At 36.5% G+C, this 25,113-nt stretch overlaps 3 protein-coding genes across 4 annotated transcripts; 1 reads left to right on the top strand and 2 right to left on the bottom strand.

The window, feature by feature from the left end:
- Positions 1-7,896: 7,896 nt before the first annotated feature.
- On the bottom strand, positions 7,897-10,948 carry LOC137740297 (GPN-loop GTPase 3-like). Its single transcript, XM_068480157.1, has 9 exons — positions 10,769-10,948; positions 10,094-10,202; positions 9,927-10,008; positions 9,638-9,723; positions 9,241-9,344; positions 8,991-9,121; positions 8,797-8,890; positions 8,336-8,391; positions 7,897-8,183 (listed from the first exon to the last, which is right to left on the bottom strand). The coding sequence occupies exons 1-9, from the start codon at positions 10,811-10,813 to the stop codon at positions 8,087-8,089; spliced, it is 804 nt and encodes a 267-aa protein (XP_068336258.1). The 5' UTR covers positions 10,814-10,948; the 3' UTR covers positions 7,897-8,086.
- Positions 10,949-11,479: 531 nt separating this feature from the next.
- LOC137739834 (glutamyl-tRNA reductase-binding protein, chloroplastic-like) lies at positions 11,480-14,948 on the bottom strand. The gene is made up of 5 exons (XM_068479555.1): positions 14,414-14,948; positions 14,228-14,308; positions 12,855-12,959; positions 12,506-12,655; positions 11,480-11,950 (listed from the first exon to the last, which is right to left on the bottom strand). Exons 1-5 carry the CDS (start codon positions 14,795-14,797, stop codon positions 11,723-11,725), a joined length of 948 nt encoding a protein of 315 aa, XP_068335656.1. The 5' UTR covers positions 14,798-14,948; the 3' UTR covers positions 11,480-11,722.
- A 1,603-nt stretch (positions 14,949-16,551) lies between these two features.
- Positions 16,552-22,656, top strand: LOC137740398 (uncharacterized). 2 transcript variants are annotated; one of them, XR_011069170.1, is made up of 9 exons: positions 16,552-16,682; positions 17,076-17,298; positions 18,533-18,595; positions 18,767-18,903; positions 19,212-19,249; positions 19,347-19,392; positions 20,770-20,934; positions 21,586-21,914; positions 22,005-22,656. XR_011069170.1 is itself a non-coding variant. In XM_068480276.1 (8 exons), the coding sequence occupies exons 1-8, from the start codon at positions 16,571-16,573 to the stop codon at positions 21,759-21,761; spliced, it is 960 nt and encodes a 319-aa protein (XP_068336377.1). In that variant the 5' UTR covers positions 16,552-16,570; the 3' UTR covers positions 21,762-22,656. The 2 variants fall into 2 exon arrangements, 1 of the variants encoding a protein (XP_068336377.1); XM_068480276.1 differs by having other exon boundaries at positions 21,586-22,656.
- The last annotated feature ends 2,457 nt before the right edge of the window (positions 22,657-25,113 follow it).

Here is a 25,113-nt window from a genome sequence, read left to right as displayed (position 1 = left end):
GCTTCCAATTTAGAGAGAGGTGACTGTGCTTCTGCTTTCTTTACACAGAGAGGGAGGGGGGAGAGAGAGAGAGAGAGAGAGAGAGAGAGGGGAGGGTGATTGAGAAGGTTAGTGGTGATTAATGGGGAGCTTCTGCTCCAATTTATAGAGAGAGGCAGTGACTGTATGCTTCTGCTTATTTCAGAGAGAGAGAGAGAGGTTGAAGCGAGTCAGATAGAAATCGGTGGAGCTACTATTTTTGGTGGCATGTAAAGACTTTCAAGGCATTAGCAAGTCTTACTACAAAAACCCCGCGAAATTTTAAAATAAATATATGGCAAAAGATTCCACTTCCTTGTACGAGTTTCTTTCTGCACATGGACCTAACTGAAAGCCCGAGGTGAGCAGATACTCACAAACCTCGGCTCCGTTTTTCATAAATGTCCTCTTCCTTCCTTGCTTGAATTAGATAAAGTTGTTTGAGCCCAAATATGCTTTCTTTCTCTATTTGTTCTTGCACAAAATAAAGAAAACATGGTGAGTGGTATATTTAGGCTACGCTATCTAATGGGACAGTTAGGTATCAAACTAAGTCGATCATTTTTGTTATTTACGTGAGTCGAATTTGAGTGTTCACATTCTTTGCTACATTTAACATTACATATATTAACGAGTGTGAGAGTGAGCTAAATCTCATAATGGACAAGTCATAATAATTTAATTCAAATTCGTTTTTGACGATAACAAAATGAAAGACTTCTTACTTAAAAACGAAGATGAATATCATTATACTGTAATAACAGATGACTAAGTTTTTGCACTTTTACATCCGAAAGAAAAATGCTAGAACAGAACACCAACACTAAGCCCAAGGGCCAGGGCAAGCGCATGTATGTATTTGGACTTGGTTTCCAAATACAAGTTTATTGGATCATTTCCCCTACAGTCAGCTTGACAAACACCAATCCAAAAACAGTCCCAAAAAGACCCCATGCTGAGTCATTCATCACGATACCACATGCATGGCCTATTGCTTTTACAGCCTTTACAAGTTTATGGAGGGCTCTTCCACTCATTCATCACAATGCAGACTACTTTTTTTTTTTTTGGAAACTATGCAGACTACTTTTTCGTTTTTACAATGGATTTAAATTAGTAAAAAAATTCTCTATTTCCATCAGCCATTAGATCTCAAGGATTAACTATGGCCGTCCATTCCTGGACCATTTGGTACTCGGATCCTTGCAGGAAAATTGGTTGTTTCTAGCACTGTAAGGGTAAATCTTTATCGTAATTATTTTACTTTTTCAATTGCGTGATAAAAAAGATAGACAAATAATGAGATTGAAATTGATACATGACATAATCTTTTTATTGTAAAGATAATCTCATAATCCCCATTGAATGACAAATATTATTAAAAAATTAAAAATAAAGTAATGAATTTGTATCTTTTGCGATTAAGAGTGTTAATTGGGTAATCAAGAAAACAAAAAATAAAATGCTGAATAATATTATAAACTTTCCTACAAATAGAACCAAATTTTTATGAGTCATACATATCATTTACCTAGAGACGGGTGTTATTTCATATATTTTTTTAATTTTATCCGGTGATATTTATTGAATTTTTCTCAAATATTGAACACAAAACGGTCATTATGTATGTGGAACAGAGAAATGCCTTGCTTGAGACCATAAGGAATCCAACATTCCCTGCGCTTGGCCATTCAGTAAAATTACAAAAACATCGTCTTCTTTTTTCAAGAAATATGAGAATGTGAGAATCTCGAGGAGGACATGAAAGTAATGGTGGATTTGGTCACCAACCACCATGACCACCATGAGAGGATCTTTGTTACAATTTTGTTTTGAATTTTTTGTTTACATCATGCAGAATATTTATATTATATGTATTTTTATATATGCAAAAAAATTCAGATTTTTCGTAAAATTAATTGACAATATAGAAAGTAATCTATTTATTTGTAAGCACATGCAAGGTTATTTGTTTTCCGATGTGAGACTGATACTCTCAACATGCCCTCTTAAGTGTACCGAACATGTGGACAACACAAAGATGTTATATGGCACGTGTAGCTGTTGAGCCTCACGCATGACAGTCTGCTATGGTATTATGAAGAAAGTTGATATTCTACCATAAAATCATTTGGCAATACGATCAATATGTGTGTATATATATATATAGGATATTTTTCAAAAAAAACTATTATCGACACTTCAAAAATTTAATTGTGCAATCTTTATATAAGTATTTGTTTTATATAAAAATTTTAAAATACACAATTATATTTTTTGAAATACTAATAATAATTATTTTAATCATAATGTTGGTAGCTTTTGGGTTGGAAATGTTGGGAGCTTTTTAAGATTCCACAAAGCACTATCTGCTAACAATCTCACACATGCTCTCCTCTTCTCACCTTCACCAGACAGTTATTCCCAGAGACTTGTTCAAAAGCCGAACTGAGAAAAGCAAAAGCTGCCATCCAAAATCGCTTTTCTCCACGACACTTCTTTCTCTCCCTCCCTCTCCCTCTCTCTCAGAATTGGATCCTCTCATAAGCAAGAGATCAGGATCCTCCTGACCCACTAACATGGGTCATTGAATTTTGATCAAATTGTTACAATTATTATAACTTTTAAAAGAATTCCCTGTTTATAACCGTTGGATCAAAATCTTACGGATCGTGTTAGTAGATCAGGAAGATCCTGATATCCTACTCAGGAGAGGATCCAATTCTCTCTAAATTATTTTGAGACCAAATCATAGTATTTCGTTCTCATGCTTCAAGCTGCAGACAATAATTGTTGTTCTTGTACCCATGGATTATCCAACACCAAAGTGAAAATAATTTTCTAGACAAAATTCTGGGAATTATAATCATTATTCTTACGTCATCAATCTCTCATTAGAGGAGAACCATGACAACATAAAAAATCAAGAGTTCTCGAACTCTCTCTCTCTCTCGTGAGAGTCTTTCTCCTGTGAGAGTTTTTTTTTTTTTTTTTCCGAGTTTAGTTTCCCCTGCATTTTTTTTCGTTCATCGTCTCCGATCTGTGCTTTAACTTCCAAAATCGTCAGCCATCAATTCCATTCTCCCTTCCCCATTTTCCCCACCTCCACCTCCATGGATTTCCTCAAAACCTTATGATTTCGGATATGTTGCCACTTTCCATGAACGCGTTTTGACGCGGCAAGTATGTAGAGCTTTGGTGCGGGTGTTCACACCACCACCTCTCATAGATTTGCTTCGATGGCCTTGTTGCCTTCGATGGCTTTGTTGCTGATGGGTTCTCTCACCAACTTTCTTTAGTTTGTAGTTACTGTTCTCACGGCTTTGTTTCTAAAAAATATATTCGCTTTGGTGAATCCAATTGAACAATAGAATATCAATTCTCTGCTAATATAAAATAGTAGTTAACCATGCATACATTTATTTACAATTTTTCTCCATCTTTTTCTTATCTTTTCCACATGCATATATATATTTGTTAGTTCGACGCAGGTGTACAATTTGAGGTCGAAGCAAAATTTCAGTTCGACGCTTCATGCAAAGTCGCTAAGGATTGCAACAAGGTGGGTTATCACTGCAAATGCATCGAGGAGACTTGTCACTGTTCAGCAAAATTTAAGACGAAGTGAATTTCTGAGAAGGAAACCCTTAACTGAGAGTTCACTGATGTTCTTCGAATAATTGTGCTACTAAAGCGCAAGGGTTGTAATTCGATAAACATATGAATAAATTGACAGTTTTTCTTATTCTAGCAAACATATAAATAATAATTAATTATTCAACTTGTGGTGTTTAAGTGCAATAGTTGGTGACAACAGTACAACATTTAGCAAATTTTACATTCTAAATAGATGATCGATATTTCTCGATCAGTAGCAAAATTATTCAACTTGCGATTCCAACTTGGGTAAAGATTCAAACTTTGAAAACAAATTGCTGAATTTCCACTTGCGATTCCAAAATTCATTCATCCCCAAAATTGTCAAAATGTATACAGCCGGAGGGCTCTAAAGCTGATTGTGACAAGCATTGAAATTAAAAATAAAAAAAAAAAACACCAAAATTATATCAAACAGGTAATAACTTTGACTGTTTCTTTCTAAGCTTGATACATCAAAACCAATTCAACACCCAAGATGATATTCTTCTACACAAATCAACGGTCTCGCACAACGGTTGACGCAGCTGCAGCATGAGTCCCGCGATCACATGCTGCTTTTTTTTTATTCTTTTTTTCTTTTTTTATTACAAATCAACGGTCCAAATTTGATATGAAATTTGTAATAATATAAATCTCGAATTTAAGATATGCATTATAGAGATTTTTTTTATTAGAGGCAATATTCTTTTTGGGACACAAGATTCTCTTTTAGATTTTAGAGTATCTCCAATAAGAGTTCTCAAAGCCATCTTTACCACCATATGTTCCTATATAAGGACTGTAGAACTTCTAATGGGGCGGAGTAATTGTCCCAATAGTATAGTGTCTCGCTGGAGTACACACAAAAATCGCCACAGATAGGGACTCTTAAATGGGGGCTGAAATTGATTTTGTGTGGGACAAAAGCCTCACCCACGTGAAGGCTTTCCTCTCTTTTTTTCTTTTTTGAAAAAAAAAAACGGATGGGAATCCAATGGTCTACATAGCTTCTTTGTTCTTTGTGCTTTTTTTTTTTGTTTTTTTTTTTATTGGTTGTTCTCATTGATGTGTGTTGCTTTCTTGCTCCATTAACCGTCCATCTCTTCATGTATGGGAAAAAGGGAAGGTGTGTGTGTGCGATGGTGTTAAAAGGGTATTTGGAGAGTGGGCTATTTTTATGAATGGAGGTTTTTGAACGGGATCCATTTATGCTAGAAGTTGCACTCAAGAGCTTTATTTTCATGTAAAGACAAGAAAAAGGAGAGGAAGGTCATGGTCTTTATGAAGAGAAAAAAAAAATGAGAGGACCCTCATGTTTTTGCTTCTTGGATTTTTGAATTGCCCTTTTATCTAGATTTGTTTTCTGACCTCCCCAAGAGTACTACTTCTGTTCAAAGTTTTTCATCTCTCTCTCTCTCTCTCTCTCTCTCTCTCTCTCTCTCTCTCTCTCTCTCTCTCTCTCCTGCATTATTTGAACATATAGTTACTAACAGGGTAGTGACGTAACTGAAGGAGACTCCCATGTGATGTTCTGTGAAGTGTTCATGACAATGTCCTATTTTTGAGTTCATTTATGGAAAGTGTGGAGCATCCCCTTTGATTCACTGTGCTACCATTTTACATCAATATGGTGTCAATGCCACAAAATATAGGTCGTCTAAGAGATGTTTTATGCATGCATATATATATATATATATATATATATATATGTAACAATGCATGACCACCATAAATTACAGAGAAATTAGTTGTATTTACCAAAAAAAAAGAATTTACTTGTTCATGAAGTGAGGAAGAGTGTTAGCCATATTGAGATACATTATGCTTGTAAGGGAGTTGTTTTTAGAGTCCATCGTGACTAGAGGTTACGTTTTGGGGAGAGGTGTACAACATATGTAATTAATCACGTATAATTGATACAAGTGTGAGTGAGGTTCCCGTTTGAAGAAAGAAAAGTAAATAGGAACATATCTTTACAATATTTCAATTGTTGGAGTAGTCAGGACTCAGGTGTGGATGAAAATAAAGACCCATGTGGTCCTACGACCACCTGGAGTCTGAAAAATATAACCACCCACGTGGTGCAATTTAGAGGGGCGAAAACACTCTAAAAGCAAGTTTTTCACTTGAAATATTCCGCTGTACAAACAAATTCAACATCTCAAAACACGTCAAGCTATAATAACACAACAAATAACTAAACCCCACTTTATATCTTCAAATCATTGAATGATGTAGGAGCTTTTGTCCTTACGCAGCTCCATCATGATTTTTCCTACTTTACGAGTTCCAATTTGAACTTGGAAAAATAATTTAGTATTCACCATAGTCGATTTTGACATAGTTTTATTCAGGCATCTGGTGTGCAACTGCCCCAAATATTATATAGTAGGAAAATGCCTTGAAGATCATGTTTTTAGATAATATTTTGCAAACTAGCAGTTGATGGTTGAATTCTTTCTCATTGATGATTTAAAGAATGAACCGAACCACCAAATTATCACATCACATATATAGTTTACAAAATATGGCTCAAGTAGATGATCTCTTTATAAAGATGCCAATTGTTACGAAGAATTGAAGTAATGCAGAAAGGTCCTGATACCAGAGTTCAGAAGAATTGAAGTAATGCAGAAAAAAAAAAAAAAAAAAAACCTAACAAAGTAGGAGCAATTTTTATTTGTATGAAGATAACACAACTCATGGTGTGCCATCAATGCATTATAATAAGAGTGGTTGACATAGTTAATATGTCTCCCTTAATCACAAGTTATAATTTGTGTGAATTAAAAATGTCAGGCGGATGTATGCATAAAAAAATTACTCAATAAGAAATGGAGAATCCTCGTATGTTTAAGTTTGTTTTTGTTAAGTTTTATTAGCGGGCCACACATGATATATACTAACTATCAACTTTGCAGTATTTTCCTATACTTTGTTGCAAAAAAATTCAAATTTGAATCCATGAAAAGTCCATGAAACATACTCAGAAGGTGTCCTAATTAATCACATTTTATTCTTGTTTCATCATCTTTAGGTGCAGTGAATTGTAATCACATCGGCAAAGAGAATCTACTCACTCAGCAAAAATAGGGCAAAGTACGTACAGAGAATTGAAACCTATATAATCCTAGATTAATTGTAAATACATTGAAATACAAAGGTAGCGCCTCACAAAATCTATGTATTAAACTCTCTACAAAATCCTATGAACAAATCAACACATTTAAATTCTATAAAAAAACCTAACTCAAAATCTTTTCCCACTCATTCTAATTCTGATAGTTGTAGTGAGATCATGGTTTGAAGCCAAAGAGAAAATGAAACCACGATTTGAAGCCCTTCTGTATGAGATGGTTGACGGTGGGTTCCGCCGACTTTGTCTAATCTCAAACTTTTTCCACAGTTGGGACGTTGGACACGTGTCTATCATTTGACATTCCACCTGTCGTCTGGCATGGATGGGTTGCTCACCTGTCTTCCAATTGACATTCCACGTGTCGTGTGCCATCTAATGGGTTGACCACGTGTCTGACATTTGGCCATAAGCAGGACGGATCCAGTGTGGTGACCTACGTATCATTTGGTACACAAATGCCATTGTTGGATGATCAGATGGACGAGATCGCTTACGGGTTGGAGATGGCAGGGTGTCGGTTTATATCGGGCGTTCGATCAAAGACGTGGAGACCGGATGAAGGGTGGAAGAGAAGGGTAGAAGGGAGGGGGTTGGTTGTACGTGATTGGGGGGACCAGCGGAGCATCCTAGCGCATCCGACGGTGGGGGTTTCCTGAGCCATTGTGGGTGGAACTCAGTGATGGAGAGTTTGTCAGCAGGGGTCCCACTACTGGCTTGGCCAATGGGAGCAGAGCAACCACTGAATGCCATGTATGTTGCAACGGGACCGAAGGCAGGGCCGGCTGATGGTTAAACCAGAGAAGATCACGACCGTAGATCGCTATGTGATTTGTGATGGAATGGAGGAGTTGATGGAAGGTGAGGAAGGGAGGAGGGCTAGGGAAAGGGCAGGGGTACAGGGGACCATGGTACGTCATGCCGTGGAGAAAGGTGGATCGTCGGATACGAAATTGGATGAATTGATCAAATGCCTCATTGCCAACCAAAAGGAAATAAAATTCTAACACGGACAATCTAACCAAAATGTTCGTATTTTAAACTCAATTGTTAAAATGATTTGTTTTTCAATATGTCGTCAATCCAACAGTAGACACTCAAAATCACGTTAATAGTAGACGCATATAAGATAAAATTCTCTGAAATACCGACCGATAATTCACGTTAATAATTTGGTTTTGTAGATTGACAATACTACCCTGAGTCACCTTTTTCACTCCTCACAATTCAAAACAGCTGCAGCAGGGGCTGCAACGGTAGTTTCACGATCAAGAGGAAAAAAGTTTAATAAGCTCAGTCATCTTCTTCCTGATCAAATTCCTTAACCTTCACATCGGCATCTTCTCCGAACTGAATGCAGGTATCGATCTGAGCCAGGACATAGCTCATGCTGCCAAAAAGATGTGTGTGCAAAAAGAAACCCCAACATTATCGTAGATGATATCAATCGAACAGTCAATACATGCATGAAAAGACCGTAGAGGAAAACGTGCATGGATGGATAGATAGATACAGAAAAATGTGCATAGACAGAGTGTGCACCTGCTTGACTTCCTCAAGTCTAGCGGCAGAAAACTCACCATGCTATAATCATCGACCTGACAAACCAACCAACAAGATAGTCACTCCTTAATGCACTAATTTATCGTGGCCAGTAAGATTATGACTTCTTTGTTTAACAAAAAAACGCCTATAAGTACCACAAGTCGTAACCATCACCACAAAACTTGATGTTAGTCGGGTACAGGACATGGTACAACCCTAAACTATATATAACCTCTACTATATAATCCACAGCCGAAGTCAAGTGAAGGTTACATGGCTTCTCAACTGACAGGATAACTGATACCAGATAATACAACCAAGAGTCCAAATCAAACCATACAGAACAACCATAAAGGAAAATCTTATCCAGAAGAAAGTATGCTTCGCCAAACAGCTATCTCCAATTCACAAACTCAAATGGATACAATTATATAAGAAACGTGCGCACTATAACTCACCAGTTCAATCAAAGATTTATTTAGCTTTGCAAACTGAGGAGCCATGCGTTGATTCAACTCTGATAATAAAACTTGAGGCTCCGGATACAAGAAGCTGGAACATTAAAGATACAAAACAAAATTGAGCTTTTTAATAAGCTAAACAGATCAATAAGGATGGGTTAATAGAAGTAGTAGAGGATAGAGTAACTCACTTTTCAATATCCTTTTTTCTCGGTGCAAGGTCCATTTTGGAGAGGATATTAACATGTGGTAATTCAAGTTGAATCATGGCAGAAAGAGACGCCATGCACCCACTAATAAACTTAGTCACATCCGTAATGAACTGTTTCAATAGAAGAATAAATATATTTATTTGGGGTTATAAACAGTAATTCCAAGGAAGGACGAAAATATTTGTTGGGAAAAGATTACATGATAGAACTACAGAAACTTATCACAGACCTGAGAATCAAGCAAGTAGACGACACAGACTTTGAAATTTTTACGCTGCAGATGCTCCACGAAGTTCCGTAGCACAGGCACATGCGAGAAAAGTTCTATCTGGCCTATAACACAAGTGGAAGCCTAAGATTATTATGTTTCACAGAAATTCCTCCAAACACCCACGCACAGAGAACTAGGAGCCTAGACATAATTTTGCTTTTACTAGTACGAGACTTACTGTCAACTCCAGAAACATGTCACCGAGCTACGACTACAGCTGTTTCCTTGTAAAGTAACAATAATATCATTCATGAAAAAGTTAACCTTAATTTAGTCCACTTTTCCATCAATAGATCTCAACCACAATGCATGACAAAATATAATGACAACAAAACATGCGGATTAGTATGGATACCTGGGCAGTCAAAGACTAAGTAGTCATCATCCGTGTAATTGTCCAGTTCCTCCGTGAGCCATTCATCCAGATTGTCTTCCAGGTGTCTAGGAATCAAGATTAAGGACATTCACCAAAGAAATTACAAGATTTAGAGAGAGGAGTACAGCTAGAAGTGGTACAAAATGATTCACTGCTGTTATCCCACGCAAAGATTCCATGCAGTGCCCTTCAAAAGAATAGCAATCATTCCAAGTAAAAGAACGAAAAGAACATAAGAAAATTCAAGAACAATTTGGAAAAAGAATACTCCATGCAGTATAAAAGTCCACCATTGGGACCCAAACCAAGTTCCTCCATAACATCCTCCAAGGAAACAAGTTCCCTAATATCTGCAGGAGTGAAAAGAACAGAGAACAAGTTAAGTGCGGTTCATGAAACCAAACAAACGAGCAACTAAATGAATTAACTACTTACCCATGGCCACAGGGTAGTCAAAATGTTCTGCAGCAGGATCCAAATTAACAATATTGATACTCCTCCCAATAGCCGTACAGTGTTCGTGCAAACTAGAGCAATAAGTCGACTGTTTCCAATAAGCAAACAAACTTATCAAAACTTGCAATGGGTATATAAAAAACATCAAAACAATGCAGTCAAGCGATCCTGACGTGATCATAATGTATTCCTCATTCAAACACTGTTGGGGCAAATTAGAGCATTAAGTTGACAGGTTACAAGAAGTCAACAAACTCATCAAAACTAGTACTGGGCACACCAAAACATCAAGAAATGTTAATCATAGTAATTGCCCATGTGATTATGATGCATCCCACGTACAAACAATGTTGCCGCAAATTACATCAATAAGCCGATAAGTTCCGAAAAGCAAAGCAAACTCATCAAAACTACAAAAGGGTACATAATAACATAAAAAATACAAACATAATAATACCCATGAGCTTATGAATCCCACATTCAAACGGTTGGTGCAAATTACAGCAAAAAATGGAAAGTCAAGCAAACAAACTAATCAAAACTTGTAATGGGTACACAAAAACATCAAAAAAAATATTAACTTTTACTGATTTCCCATATGATTGTGCTGCAAGTGAGTGAGTCTTACAGTAAATTTTGGGTAGTGAAATTCACCTTGCCGCTGCCGGCAGGGCCAATAACCAGCTGCGCGTAACCCATTTCAAAAATCTGGGTTTTCTTGCTAGGGCTGCGAATTCAGATAAGAAGATAGAGAGATTTGAGAATACCGTATAAAAAAAAACCCTAATTTAAGCTTTACCTAGAGAGAGGGTCTAGGGTTTATGATTTATTTTTTTTTTTTTTTGTTTTTTGAACATCAGGGTTTATGATATTTTAGGACGAGATGAACACTGAAAGAAGGTCCCTTTTCTTTTCGCTTCGTTTTTCTTTATCTTTGGCCGCTACATTTTCTTTTGGCTAAATTGCAATACCAGTCCCTGCAGTTCACTTGTACTTTCACTTTCGTCTTCGTGGTTTTTTTCTTGCATTTTGATCCTTTACTATACTTTCTTTTGTTACAGACGATTCTGTTGAACTGAATAAACTCAAATACAACTGATGTTGTGGAAGAGGCGTTTTGAATTACAACAGGAGGGCCCTCGTTCCACATTATCGCACTATTAACTGTAAGTGCGTATTTAGCTAGGCGACGGGCGACGGGCAATGGGCAACCACATTACAAAGGAAAAAGGATGGTTTTGTGCAACGTCGACTCCAAATTTTGAGAATTACAATGCTCGAACAAAATATCAGAAATAAAATTTGGGGCTCTTTCAAATTTTCAAGACATTTAGAGCATAACAGGATCACCTATGCAATAACAAGGAAAGAAAAATATTCATTCACGAATTATATCGAACTCAAATACGATCTCAAAATTTTGAATCTTGACATCTGTGGGAGTTGGTAAAAAGGGCATACGGAACCCACGTACATAATCAACAAACTCAATCAAGGGGTTGGCCGTCGTAACCTACGAAGATAACACAGCACAACCAAGTTGCCCTTTTTGCATCTAAAGTAGCATATCCGTACATTTTATAAAAACGGCACGTACCAAGTTTACTCTTAGGCTATCTTCTTAACTTGTTTCACCCTTTCGAAATCTGGGGTGTGGAAATTCTTTTCCACCTCCCAAGCTAATTGAGACATGCAGTTAAACATTGACTTTGCACCCTTCTCATCCGTCACCTCCCGGGAGAAGGGAATGCGAACCTCAAATATACCTTCCTGAGGAGACCAGAGATGCAGGTCAAAGCCTAACCGATCAACCCAAACCAGTTTTGCTTCAGAAACCTGCACAAGGAAGCTACCATGACCATATTGCAACAGAAAAACACAATATAAAGCAGATTCACTGATAAAGTGATGTATAAAGTCCTCAAGGAATGTCAATAAGGATTCAATAATTCAGGGTAAAATGCACTTAAGATTCTAGTAGAATGATTAATTGGTTTATTGTAACCCTGTAAATAAAAATGAAAGGTGCTATAACTTTGCAGACGGGTCCATACAGTTGAAAGCATCCAAATTATGGTTTGCGTGATTGAAAAGTAACATGGCAGTTTAGTTGGGAATGCCATTTAGTCTAGGATGATTTATTTCATCAAATAGCACAAACCCCCAACTTGAAATCTCAGTCATTGGTTGCTTAGTTTCTCAATTTCATTTTTGGTTAACAAAGACATTTATTGGTCAAATGTAGTTTTTCCCTTGCAACTATCATTGCCGCTCTCTAGCTTAAGTTAAGAATTTTGTATGTAATTCAGTGTTTCTGGTACCAACTTAACAAGCTGTCAATATGCAATAGACAACACAACTATCAATCACAAAAAGTGGGTTGGCACAAACCTGGAAGTTCAAATCAGCATAGATGTTGCAAAAACGATTAATATCTTCAATGTTGTTGGTGTTTATCTCATTCACTAGCTTTACCGCAAAATCCCTAAGAGGATCAGGTTGTGCATTTTTATAATCTGAAGATGTAACCCACATACCAACCTGTGAGAGTATCAGAAAAGTTAGAAAACAGATCTGCTTTTGAATAACTCCTCCATCTCAAATATGTGCCAACTCAAGAGCTATGGGCAAAACTTGGAGGCATTAGCCCACGCCAGTCTTACCAGACTACCAGTATAGAAAATACCTATTGCTTACAACTACTAAGCCCAGCACAGGGGCAAGTAAAATACCATAATACCTCTTTAAAGTCCTCCAACTGAAGTACCCGTTCCACAGTAACAACATATATAAGATCTTCATCAACTTCTTCTCCAAACCTCTTTTTCCATACTGAATGAAGGTACTGAAAGAAATGGCATTGAAATCCAGATGAAATACTGACTAAAAAGATATAACATCCCACCTCATAAATAGATACTAGCAGAAACTAAAACAGATCAAAAACTAATGCTTTTTTTGAGCTTCAAATGGATCACAAGGTTCTCCTTTTTTCTTTTAAGAATGAATCAAATCAAAAGGCCACTACACGTAACAGCTACATGGGTCTGTGTATGCTTCTGTCGGAGAACTGAGTCCAGTAAATAAATCCAGCCACATATGCTGGAACTCATGTCTGTACAAAAACTGGATTCAAATCCAAGTTCTAAGAGCATCTCCAATGGGAATCCCTACTTAGGGAAATCCACCACAACCTTTGAGGACTCATTTATGAGCTTTAGAGGAATATTCGAGTCCCTAAAAGAATATATTATCTACAAAGGAAATTCCTTATACAATAATCCCTAAATATAGGGACTAAAATATTAAAAAATTATTATTCATTTCATTGAAACATTGTAACCATTGATAAAAATAAAAAACTATCTCTACCATTGATTTTTCAAGAATTAAAAAAAAAAGAAAAAAGGCAAATGAGAAGGTTGCCCCACTTGGGTAGGTTCAAAAAACAAGGAAAAAAACATAAAGAGAAGCACCATTCCAACTCAAAATTAATATGGAGTCCACTATTTGAGTCCCTATATGTAGTCCCCATATTTGAGAATTCTTTTAAGGTATCTGGTGAGTCCCTATGTATTGAGATACTTTGAGGACTTCAATTCCGGCCCATTGGAAGTCATTTGTCTCTATATTTAGGGACTATACAATTGTAGGGACTCCATTGGAGATGTTCTAAGATCGCAGCCCAAACCCAACCCAATCCAAATGTCAAGCATATAACATTGTAAACAATTATTCAATCACAAATGTTACGCAAGCCAAACATTGAAGTGATAGCTCCAACATCTACTTGACAAAAGCTGTGGCAGTCTGCCATAACGATCCAGTATTTTATCCTACTGCAAACAATGGAATCAGAAATGGACTGGTTACAGTTAGTTGAAGACTATGCAAGTCTGACATACACGAAACATTAACTGTGTTACTTTTCTAATTCTGCATTCTTCTTAGTGAATTCTATCTTTAGTCCGCATAAATCAGCAACAATTATGTTTTCAAGATGCTTCCTTACAACTCAAGCAACACGCCGCATTCTAACACACATATGGTAAAGCCATAGGTAACAAACCACTTCATAGTGAAGCTTGTTCCAGATGAGCAAAAACGATTTACCTTCAACATTGCCCTATTTTCTGGTTTGTCAATGCTGCCTAAAATCGTGCACTGAGGTGTCCGCAGCCCGCTTTGCTCCAACTGTGTACCAAATAAAACAACACCACCACCTTGAAAACCTCAAGAATCACCTTAAACTTCATAATCAATCATCCAAATTAAAAAAAGTAGACCCTTTTAAAGCACCTGGACATGGAAGCTAGACCTCCTGTCAATAGAAAACTGCCGATTAGAGGCATTCAAGCACAAGACCGGAGTCCCTTCCGGGTCGACCGCGAACCGAACGCCAATCCCCAAAGGCCAACCCTCTTGAGTCAGAGTAGAAAGCGTGCCCACAGACACCAACTCCATAATTGTCCTGGAAACCTCAGCTGGAACCGGCTTGTGAGTCTTCGTTTCCAACTGGGTCGGCTCCGAAACCGCCGAAAGCGAGCATCTTAGGGCTCTGAACCTAGTTCTGCGAAATGAGTTCTGTTTTATGGGAGTGAAAGATAGGATTTTGGGCGTGGGTTTTGAGGGAGGGAGTGGAAGGGACAAATGGGTTGTGAGAGATTGAGTTTGGAGAAGCATTGGAGGGTAAATTTGGGGTTTAGGGTTTGTTGATTCAATTGAGTTTTTTATTTGAGAGGAGTGGAGTGAAATGGTGTGGAAATGTTTTGGCAGTCAATGGGATGGAGAGGGCTGCATACTTTGAAGAAAAGGAAAGTGACAGTTTGGAGATACAGTTGGGGTCGGAAGAGGTGATGATGATGATGAGGATGAGTATGATGATGATAAATTGGGAAAAGGGATCAGAAAAATGTGAGAAAATGAGGGAAAAATCAAGTGTAATTTTACACAATAGGGCCTAAAGTGTTGAAAATATTGGCATTGTTATGAATGCCCACACACATATTTTTCAATGCCCACAAATGTGATGTAGGCTTTGGAAACAAAAAGATTGTATTTTCAAAGTTATGTGATGTCAATTTCAAAATGTAATAATACGAGTTACTCTATAAATAGAGTACTCGACTACAATCAAAACACAGAGAAAGAAAGGAAAGATTAATAACATCATTATCTATTCCTACCTCCTTTATCTGTCATCCTCTTATGTTATAATTACAGTGTGATATTTTACACATGCTTCGCTCCTGTCACAAATAAATATTATCTCTCTAACTTTGACCCATTTATAACATAAAACTGTTTTTGCTTTTGCTTGTTCACCTCTTGTGATAGTGATAACTACATTTTGTGCTTTTTAGGTTTTTCAAAAAGTAACACAAAGGTAACACAAAATTACGAAAGTACTATTTAATTGTATGTGTTTGTATTGAAATAGGTCACCAAGGTTAATGATTAGTGGTGAAGCATAAACTAAGTATTAATTTTTTAAATTTGTTCACCACTATTTGGTGTGTGAAATTATATTAAATACGTCATTAGCTATTTGAATTAGCAGTTATTTTTCACATTAGCAAACGTTTAGTGTCTCACATTACCTTATTTTGTTGACTTCATAATATCTTTTTAACTTCTAATCCACAGTATCGTAAACTAACAATACTGAAGATAACATATTGACGACATATCAAATAACCTCTAATTAAAAAGGTAGTAAAGTGGTTATGTTTCAAGAGCATAGTAACGTGGTTCTGTTTCAAAAGCAGGGCTAACATGATATTTAAGACATAATTCTGGGGCATTTTGAAAGGGGTAAACTGTCATTTGACCTCTTGAACTATTATTCTGGTTGAAATTGATCCATGAACTATTTTTTTTGGTAAATTAACCCCCTAAACTATTTGAAATCAACCAATTGACCCCTTGTCGGTAAATTTCATCCACTATTTCTTCAAATTCAAAGGAAAACTAGTATTTGCTTCATCAATTCTTACTTGTTAACTATAACCACCATTGAAATTATGACATATGAAAACAAAATAATGTGAGATGCTCCGTTATGTAAACATTTGGTTTATTTTTATTTTTTATTTTCTTCTCATTATGCTATGTGTTTTTGAATTATTATGCATTCATGTATCAAAATTTTATTGGTGATTATAGTTGATAAGTAATAATTGATGATGACCTGACTAATTTGCCCTTGAATTTGACGAAATTGATTCCGCAATCTAACAACAAGAGGTTAATTGACTGATTTTAAATACTTAAGAGTGTTAATTTACCAAAAAATATAATTTAGATAATCAATTTCATCTGAAGTGATAGTTTAGGAAGTCAAACAATAATTTACCCTTTTGAAATATGAGTAAAAAAATGAAATAAGGTAAAACCTTTCCCTTTATTTTGCTTTCCCCTCCAAAACTACAACTTTTCCACTTTAATGAGAAGCAAATGGCGGCAGCAACCTTCAACAGTCCCGTTCGTCCCTTCGCATCACCCATTTCCCGCCAAATCAACTTCCCTCGCCAACGGTCTCCGCTTCTTCGATATAATTCCGTCAAAGGTGAGTTCTTTCTTCACTCCTATCTAAACTCCGCAACTCAATTTCCCAAAAAATTTTAAAAAATTGAAAGCTTTTTTCCTCCTGTTTGGTTGCGGAGATACGTTAACCCAGTAGGTGGATAACCCCGAACTTCAATGAAATGCTAACAACCAGCTCCTTGTTCGGTTTAGCTAAAGTTTCAGTCTTTCGGTTCCAGTACGTCCGAAGTAACTGCAAAAAATGAAGATCAATTTTTCAATTTTCTTTTGTTTTCTCGCATTTTCTCGGCAACCAAACAGCCATGTTATTTGTGTGTTGTAACTGCAAATTATGCTCGTTTGGTTTTGCCTTGTTGGTTCTAACGGTGCAAGAATTGTATGTACATGTATGGATAAGTGATTATTGGGTGTGTAGGTTTTCAATTATACGGAAATAGGTCTTTGCAATGTGGTGTGATTTGTGCTGTCAATGGAGGCGGGAGAGGGTACGTATCTTCGTGGGACGAGAAGCCATATGAATATCTTCCAAGTGGGAAAAAAGTTTACTTGGATGAGCAAGATGTTGTCACGTTTCTTGATCCTCCTAAGGAGTTGATTCCTTTGGACTCGGCTTCCTACAATCCTGCTGCATATCTTTGGTTAGTATCGAATTGTTATGACCCTTTCATTCCGAAACTTTGTTTGAGTTATTTTCTCATTCAGTTGATTGACTTATTATTTTTTTTATGTAATGTCAGTGCTAATTTTAGTAATTTCAAGTTATTCCCTTTGGTTGTGAAATTGCCGAGAAAAAGTACAAGTGTTGTATATATAACACACATGTATAGGGAGTGTCACTTTTGCTTGCATAAGATCAACGCATGATGATTATGGACGCCGTTGATCAATTTGACTTCATCATACAGTTAAACAATTAACAGCATGCCATTAAAACTTGCACATATTTCCCTTGTCCGCATACGTGATATAGTACTATCTTGTAAAATGAAAACAATTTAAATGAGGAACTAAGTAAGATTAGGTTAGTTTGACTGAAGTTTTTATTTTCTTTGAGTCTACAGAATAGGCTGTGCTTCATTTGACTAGGATATGAAATAACATCTATTTCCCTTTAACTGCATGAATCCTCAGATAAGAATGTTTATTTAGTAGTGATAATTATAATTTATAACTATAGGTAACATTAACTGTCTTTAAAGTTTTTGCAGATTGTGAGTAATTACTAATAAGAAAGTCCATTTTGTTACATTTTCTATCGTGTTAGTCGGACAGTATGTACATTTACTAGAGTTATGGTTGAGCTGTGTGTAGGCTTGTTATGCATAGATTTTTTATTTGGTGCGAAAATCATGCAAGTGGATTCAGTTTGAAGGCTGAAGGCTGTTGGCCCTATGTCTGTGAAAGTTTAAAACATAGAACCTGAAGAGAAAGCCCCAGAGTCAAAGAATACTAGTCATCACTTGGATCCTAGCCAGCAAGTCAATAGAGTCAACATTAGTCAAATAAGTTGGGATTGTTAAAACTACTATCAGTACAGTTTTGATTAGTTAGATTCTGTTTTGATTAGCCGAAGTTTTTCAGCTCATTATATAAGCTCAATTGTAAGTTAATTTCATTCATCGGATGAGAAAGATACGAAATTCTTCGTGGCTTCAGTGCCCCTAGCCTAGCAGCAGATTTTTTTATATATATATTCTTTTAAAAGGGTCGTGTTTAGGTTGGTTTATCAATTTTGAATTTGACTAGTAACTGGTTGAGTGGTTGGTGAACATCATTTGTCCCTGATTCTAATTGGTAGATAGTAGATATTATTTCCATTTGGATTTCTTAATCTATTATTACTGTTCAAAAATGTTTGTCTGGTGTTGTTAGGAAAAAAATTGATGATATTCCTCCAGAAAGGCGTTATCGACTTCTGCGCTTGCTAGAACCAAGGTAATGATATTCATTAAATATCAGCTTACTTCAGTAGCCTACTAAGTTATGTAGAAAATTAGAATCAAAGCACTTGATGCACGGATATTTTGCATAGCATTTCTCTCTATGATTTTAATAAGGTGGAATTTAGATTTTAGAGTCACTGATGTTTGGGCACTTGTAATGCAGGCTTGTATCAAGAGCTTGGGAGATAGCTGGCACACGATACGGCGATCCCAACTTAGCCAAGAGAAGTGCATCTACATTGTTGTCTAATGATGATGGTGTAACATCTCTTGAATATTATAATTGCCGAACAAGTGGAGGTAGGTCATGTAAATCAAGCCCTTTTATACTGGAAGTTCTAATGTCCCCATTAGTGCTTTTAAAAAATAACTGTAATTCGTTTGATGGAGTAGTTTATTAGTTTACTCTTTATCAAACTAAAGATGTTAAAAACATGAATCTTCTAATTGTATGACATTAAAAATCCACCTGCTGATTAAGATGAGCAAATAGCCCATTTCTGGTCACATTTGAATGATTATTTGGCATTTCTCAAACTTCTGATTGCGTATTTTAACCTGTTCATTATGCTACCTTGTAAAAAGTTTGACACTGATCTCTTTAATAGGACCAATGCCCATTTCTTGGATAAACTCTTTCCAGAAGGTAATTCCTCTACTCCTATTGATTTTTGCTTTCTTCTATCTCTTTGTATACGCATGAATTGTTGGGACTGCAAAATTGGATGTTCTGCAAATCTCAGGCAATATTTTCTAGCACAGACGGGAACATTTATGGACGATTTATTGGTACTTTCTTTACCCTCTATGATTTTATTATTGAATTTATTATACGTTATTATACATCTATCAAATTGAAAGTTAACATTAAATTGAAGTTTATGTTGGGGACCGTCCCTTGCTTCTTAATAGTCATGGGGGTTGGCCCATTTACAGTTCAACTATTAAGGCCGGCATTAAAGTTGAGTGGGTATTCTTATATGTGCAAATAAAGAAGGGTTTCAGTTAATTGACTTTTCAAGTCATACGTATAAAGCTAGGATAAATTCAAATTTGTTTTGTTTAATGCCTCACTCCCATGTTTCATTAGTTAAGACAAGTGATGACTGACAGACCTTGCCTTAATATTATTTGGTTACTAATTTCGATGTGTATTAGTCCGTTATGTAGAATGTATAGTTCGTTTGTGTAGCATTATGGGCATAACTGAGATCTGTAATGTGGGAATTGAGCACATGAAGTGTGCGTATTGACAACCTTTTCCATGTCACTGATAATCTTTTTAAATGTGATGCAATGGCGTGTCCATAGAAGGTGATTGGGCAAATTGTCGTGTAATTCATCAGTCTGGATATTGAATATGCAGTTATCTAGTGCAAAAATCATGTTAATATTTTCTCTAATTCTTTGGTTTGAATGTTTGAGTGATTTTCCAATGTTAATGGGGAACTATTTCAGTGGAACGAGAGGAGTTGAAAGAATGAGTTACAAACTTACAAACATCTAGCAAACACTTTAGGATAGAACAGAAACTGTTATGACTGGATGCGGATGAGGAGTTCTAGGGTGGTGAGGTTAAAGTTACAGAGAGGAACAAGTTGAGAAGCTACTTCTTCAAAGTATGGGTTGTGGCTTTTGGATAGTAAATCTCTCAGGGAAGCTGCCCAATTCAAGTATAAAGATAATTTCATTAGGAACTAGAGGAAACTCCTACCAAGTGTGGATGGAGGGCTAGGAGTCATTAAGGAAGATTATCACATGACAAAGGGGAAATCTCAATGTATAACTAAAGACGCAAGAACTGTCCTGCATCCTCTGTGATGGGAGAAGTGGAGAACTTCGCAACCTGGGAGATTTGGAGAGAAGTAGAGAATGGTCCAACAACAGATGGGCTGATGTAACAGAAACATTATAGATTTGATTAGGAGGCATCGCAGAGGGAGTGAATTGCTCTGATAGGTTAAAGTTTGGTAAATTGTGTAAGGCAGTGGTGTTAAACACGATTCTTGATGTTTCTGTAGTGTCCCAACATGAGTTTATTATGTATGGTTTACGTTACGTCTACTCTGTCATTGCATGGTTTGCAATTCCAAAACTAAATGTTGATTTGCAACTACTTATTAAGTTTTTTTTATATAACTCTGTACAATTATCGTAATGAATCAGGTGGATCATTTTTAACCGGACTTGCAAATTCCTTTAGTCCATTGTACTTTGTGGTGAGACAGCTTAAGGAAGTAATGCCAACTGAACAACCTTGTGATCTAGCGTATGAGTTTGGGGATGGACTGTTTGACCTTCAAGAATACCCAGAAGGTTTTCCAAGACCAGGTATATATTTTCTTTATATCCAATGCAATGTGGTATTATTAGAACAGTTTGTTCGGAATTTAATTGTGTCATGGTAATTGCTCCCATTTTTCCCCCATGGAAAAGCTAAGAAATACGAGGGAGAAAAACAAATGTGAAGAGATGTTTTGATCTAATAAGTTAGACAGAGAGGCCCTAAGATGGAGGAGCCCTATGCATGTACAATTATACGCATGTGGTGCATACAACATATTGTGTGTACCTGACCATTCTAACCTTTTCTTTTTCGAATAGACTAACCATTCTTACCGATACGTTGAATATATTATAAGGTACAATATTTATGATTTCGGTTCCCATCACATTCCCACTTCCAGTTCTTGTATCAGCTCTACCTACTTTTAGCCAGTACCGAAACTGCCTCGTCATAGCAACTGCCAGTGAGCTGTGTTTTCCATTAAGGGGATTAGGTGTGGCACCGGTTGTTTGCCATTAAGTTGCCTGCTTGCTCAAGCCTAGGAGTAGGGCCGTTAATCACCCAAGCTCGAGCGTATTTTCCACATGAGAAGTTTGTTTTGGGTTTGTAATATCCGTTTTACATCCATTAATAACAGTAGCTAAACTATATATAACTGTATGTAATTTTGCAATGTTTTCATTTTGCTTTTTCAGTCAAACATCCATATCCTTTCAACGATCAGGTGGTTGTGTACGTTCGCCATCTGGGGCCAGGCGTTTCAGTTGGGCAAGCATGGCAGGAAGGAAGGAAATTACAACAGGTGCCACAAAAGTTATGCTCCGATATTTTGATGGTGAAAGATTATTCTGCTCGTAGAGAAAATCAGTAACTGTTCTCGTGAAGTTAAGAGAAGGGAGAAAGGTTACGCTGTAATCAATTATACCTCGGTAGCTCATGTTGTAAGGCGTTGAGAAAACAAGCACAGAAAGGACAGAGGGTAGGGATCAATATAAAGATCAGTTCCTGTTAGTCAAAGCCAACGGTAAGTGATTCACATTGATTTGAATTTACAAGCAGAGTTTCTAAAGCCTTTGTTTTCGCACGTCACTGCATTTATTTTCGATGAATTCAGGTATACGACACCATTCTGTTGCTCCAACATAAAATGATTCAAGGATTGAATCAAGGCAAATGTTACTTTCAAAGTTAAAAATGGTTGATGCTGCCTGGAAATAGGTGTGATTACATGAAAATTTTACAATGTTGCGGCATATCATGTACACCGGGATTGTTGGCTGTTGGATCTCGGTCACTGGTCTTTGACGAAATATCTAACAACCAAAAGCACCAGTGTATCGAATGCCTCGGAGCATACTAGAAAATCCCGTGATTGTACGTGTATATGTAGTAGGGTTGGGCAGGACATTCGGTAGACTGGTAGAGGACATGCAGCACATGAAAACTTTCTACTAAAATGAATACCACACCAACTTAGAGGAATGATCGATGTCGTATGATCTAATTGCAAAGAAGGTTTTAAAGAACATAAGAGCTACAATAATGGACTTTCATTTAACAAAGGATGATGCCTCGAGTTGTAAGTTCCTTGTAGCACGTAGCGAAGAAGCATGTGATTATGTTGATAATCAAATCAATAATCACATGAGAGCAATAAGGTATCTGAAAAATGCACACTAAATGGAAGGATGAGCAGTACTAACCAGTAACTCAGTGTACATCGAAACTCACATGTTACATTGATTTGCACCAAAGAATTAGAAAAACTTACGTGCAACTCAACATATAATTAAACTTGCTCCATTGAATTATAGGTAAGTTTCTCTTGTCTTTTCATGCGCTATGTTGCATGAAAGTTCTTTTACCTCACATATATATTTGTCTTTGTAAAGAGTTTGTAACTCGGCTGGTAAGAACATTCACTGTTTAACCTAAACTCCCAAGTTCGAAAATCTCTTCTTCATTAAAATCGCTTGTATATGAAAACCATATAATTCGTTTTTTCTTCACAAAAAACAAAACATGTATTGCAATAATTTGTATTGTAATCATGTGTGTTGGTGTGTTGTGATAAGTATGCAAATGGCCGAATGGGCTGTCAACTTCTCTCGATCGACATGCACATATGGAGTAAATCGGCAAGAGACATGGCGCGTGGTAGTAGGCCAGAATCTTCCAAAACCAGTAGGCCTCATCTGGCTTTATCCTTAATCTATTTATCGATGCTACAAGACACTCTTCTTTAATGGCTCCATGTGTTTGATTCTGTATTTCTGTATTATTTATTTATTTAATTTGTTCACATAAAATTATTTATTTAAACTCGTTTGCTAACTGTTTCAGTTTTTATTATTTTGGAATTATTTTCAGTTTTCAAGAAAAGAAAAATTGAAAGCTAAATTTTGAAAATGATGTGATTTTCACACTTTTTTTTTTTTTTTAACAAATGATATTATCTACACGAAGGGGGTGGGGATGTGAGTTAAGCCTTACAATGGGCTAGCAATAATATGATTCAAATTTGCCATTGGCGAAAATCGGACCTAAGCCTCTCACATACAAGTGAAGAGGAATATTATACCGTACTACTAAGTGACATTTACACGCCTTTTTTAGCTTTTCACACATCCCTCTTTATTTATAGTTATCGGATTGAATAAATTAAATGCAATAGTCATGATTAAACATGGGTGTGTAAAAGATTAAAATGATGTATGAAAATTACTTCCTTTTTTGAAACCTCGGAAAAAATGAATTTCCGTTTTTTATTTTCAGTTTAAAATAAAAGTAAAAACTAAATAGTTATCAAATCATCAGTTTGTCACCTTTTGTGGAAACTTTATAATTTTCTTCAATGTAATATTGACTAGAGTAAAACGGACCCATTATTCTGCAACTTACAAAGAATGAATCGAATCGAAATCCTCATTTTGTTATTTAGCTTGTTTTGCAGGTCCCCCAGCTTTGTCTCCACACTATAAATTGGAAGGGAAGCTGACCATGTCCTCCTCGTAATGGGGAGTGCATGCTACAATGGACGGCTAAGATCAATCTGGATGCATGTGCGACTAGTGCTAGTATTTTCCCATCTTATTGCTTTTGACGCTTTCGATCTCGAACAATCATAGCACAAGGATTACAAAAAAAAAAGTGACATTTTTACTTCGGTAATAGTTAGTAAAGTTTATGGTTTGTGAGGATGAAAGGAAGAAGTAGGTTCACATCTCGTTGTATTCAAAAGAAGAAAAAGAATGTCAATGGGGGAAGGCAAGGAAATCCAAAGCTTTTTTTTGACATAAAGGAAACAAAAAGTTTGTTTCAACATGAATCGAGGGAAGTTTTTAGTCTTAGGGTTGCCCCAATTCTTAAGTGTCGAGGAAAGTTCAAGGTCCAGGGGATGAATAGAGGAAAGTTTTAAGTCTTTGGGTTACCCCAATTCTCAAGTGGCGAGAAAAGTTCAAGATTCTGGATTCGATTCTCTCTAATGCCACAAAAAATTGACTATTCTTGCAAATTCATTTCCAACTCTTTCTTTAATTAAGCAATAGAATTAGAGCCCCCCATTTCCTTATAATCTTCCACACAGCATATAAAAGAATCAAAAGATAAGCATGACACCCCATCAACCTACTTATATATGCATTTATTTGGGGATCTTTTGATGCTTTACTTTAGGATCTCTTTGCCTCTCATCTTCATGTAACACATTGTCCTTGGGCGGTTGTAACCCCATAATCTATTTATGATGGGAGGGGTATTTTGGTCATTTTAGCAAAACAAAACATCAGTCAAACTTGGGCAAACAAATGCAAAAGTTGAATTCAAAGTGAAAATTTTCTACTACGCTCCGTTGTATCTTCTATACATGAATTATTTATCCTTAGATCTGCAATTAAAAATCTAACAGCTAAAATTTATTTGCAAAAAGTCCAGATATATAGTATACACCAAAGCATATTAATATTTCGCTTCAAAAGTGTTCAAATATAAATCACAAGAAAATGAATGCATTGGAAGTGGGTGATGAGAGGTCCACACGGCTTCCATGAGGTAGGGCTTCTTTTTCTTTGTGCATCTACTACCACCATCATTCGTCCCTTTATCGCAACAGGGATTGGCACACATCCACAACCAGAAACCCTTTATTAGCACTAGTGGCAAGATAATTAGGACGGATCTGTGGGGTTCAATGTCCATAAGCAGGGCATACTTAAAGGCACCCC

The sequence above is a fragment of the Pyrus communis genome, chromosome 7 (assembly GCF_963583255.1).
Source record: "Pyrus communis chromosome 7, drPyrComm1.1, whole genome shotgun sequence".
NCBI lineage: Eukaryota > Viridiplantae > Streptophyta > Magnoliopsida > Rosales > Rosaceae > Pyrus > Pyrus communis.
This window is presented reverse-complemented; position numbering and strand designations above follow the sequence as displayed.

Bases quoted from the DNA above. Each gene is read 5' to 3' on its own strand.
- LOC137740297 (XM_068480157.1), bottom strand. From the start codon at position 10,813: ATGGGTTACGCGCAGCTGGTTATTGGCCCTGCCGGCAGCGGCAAG. The intron at 9,724-9,926 runs GTATTCTTTTTC...CTTGATTCCTAG, and splicing joins GGACTTTTATACTGCATGGA to ACACCTGGAAGACAATCTGG. The intron at 8,184-8,335 runs GTGCACACTCTG...TCTTTTTGGCAG, and splicing joins GACTTGAGGAAGTCAAGCAG to CATGAGCTATGTCCTGGCTC.
- LOC137739834 (XM_068479555.1), bottom strand. From the start codon at position 14,797: ATGCTTCTCCAAACTCAATCTCTCACAACCCATTTGTCCCTTCCACTC. The intron at 12,960-14,227 runs GTAAATCGTTTT...CATTTCTTTCAG, and splicing joins AAAATAGGGCAATGTTGAAG to TACCTTCATTCAGTATGGAA. The intron at 11,951-12,505 runs GTTTGTGCCAAC...TTCCTTGTGCAG, and splicing joins ATGCTGATTTGAACTTCCAG to GTTTCTGAAGCAAAACTGGT.
- LOC137740398 (XM_068480276.1), top strand. From the start codon at position 16,571: ATGGCGGCAGCAACCTTCAACAGTCCCGTTCGTCCCTTCGCATCACCC. The intron at 18,904-19,211 runs GTAGGTCATGTA...TCTCTTTAATAG, and splicing joins TAATTGCCGAACAAGTGGAG to GACCAATGCCCATTTCTTGG. The intron at 20,935-21,585 runs GTATATATTTTC...TTGCTTTTTCAG, and splicing joins AGAAGGTTTTCCAAGACCAG to TCAAACATCCATATCCTTTC.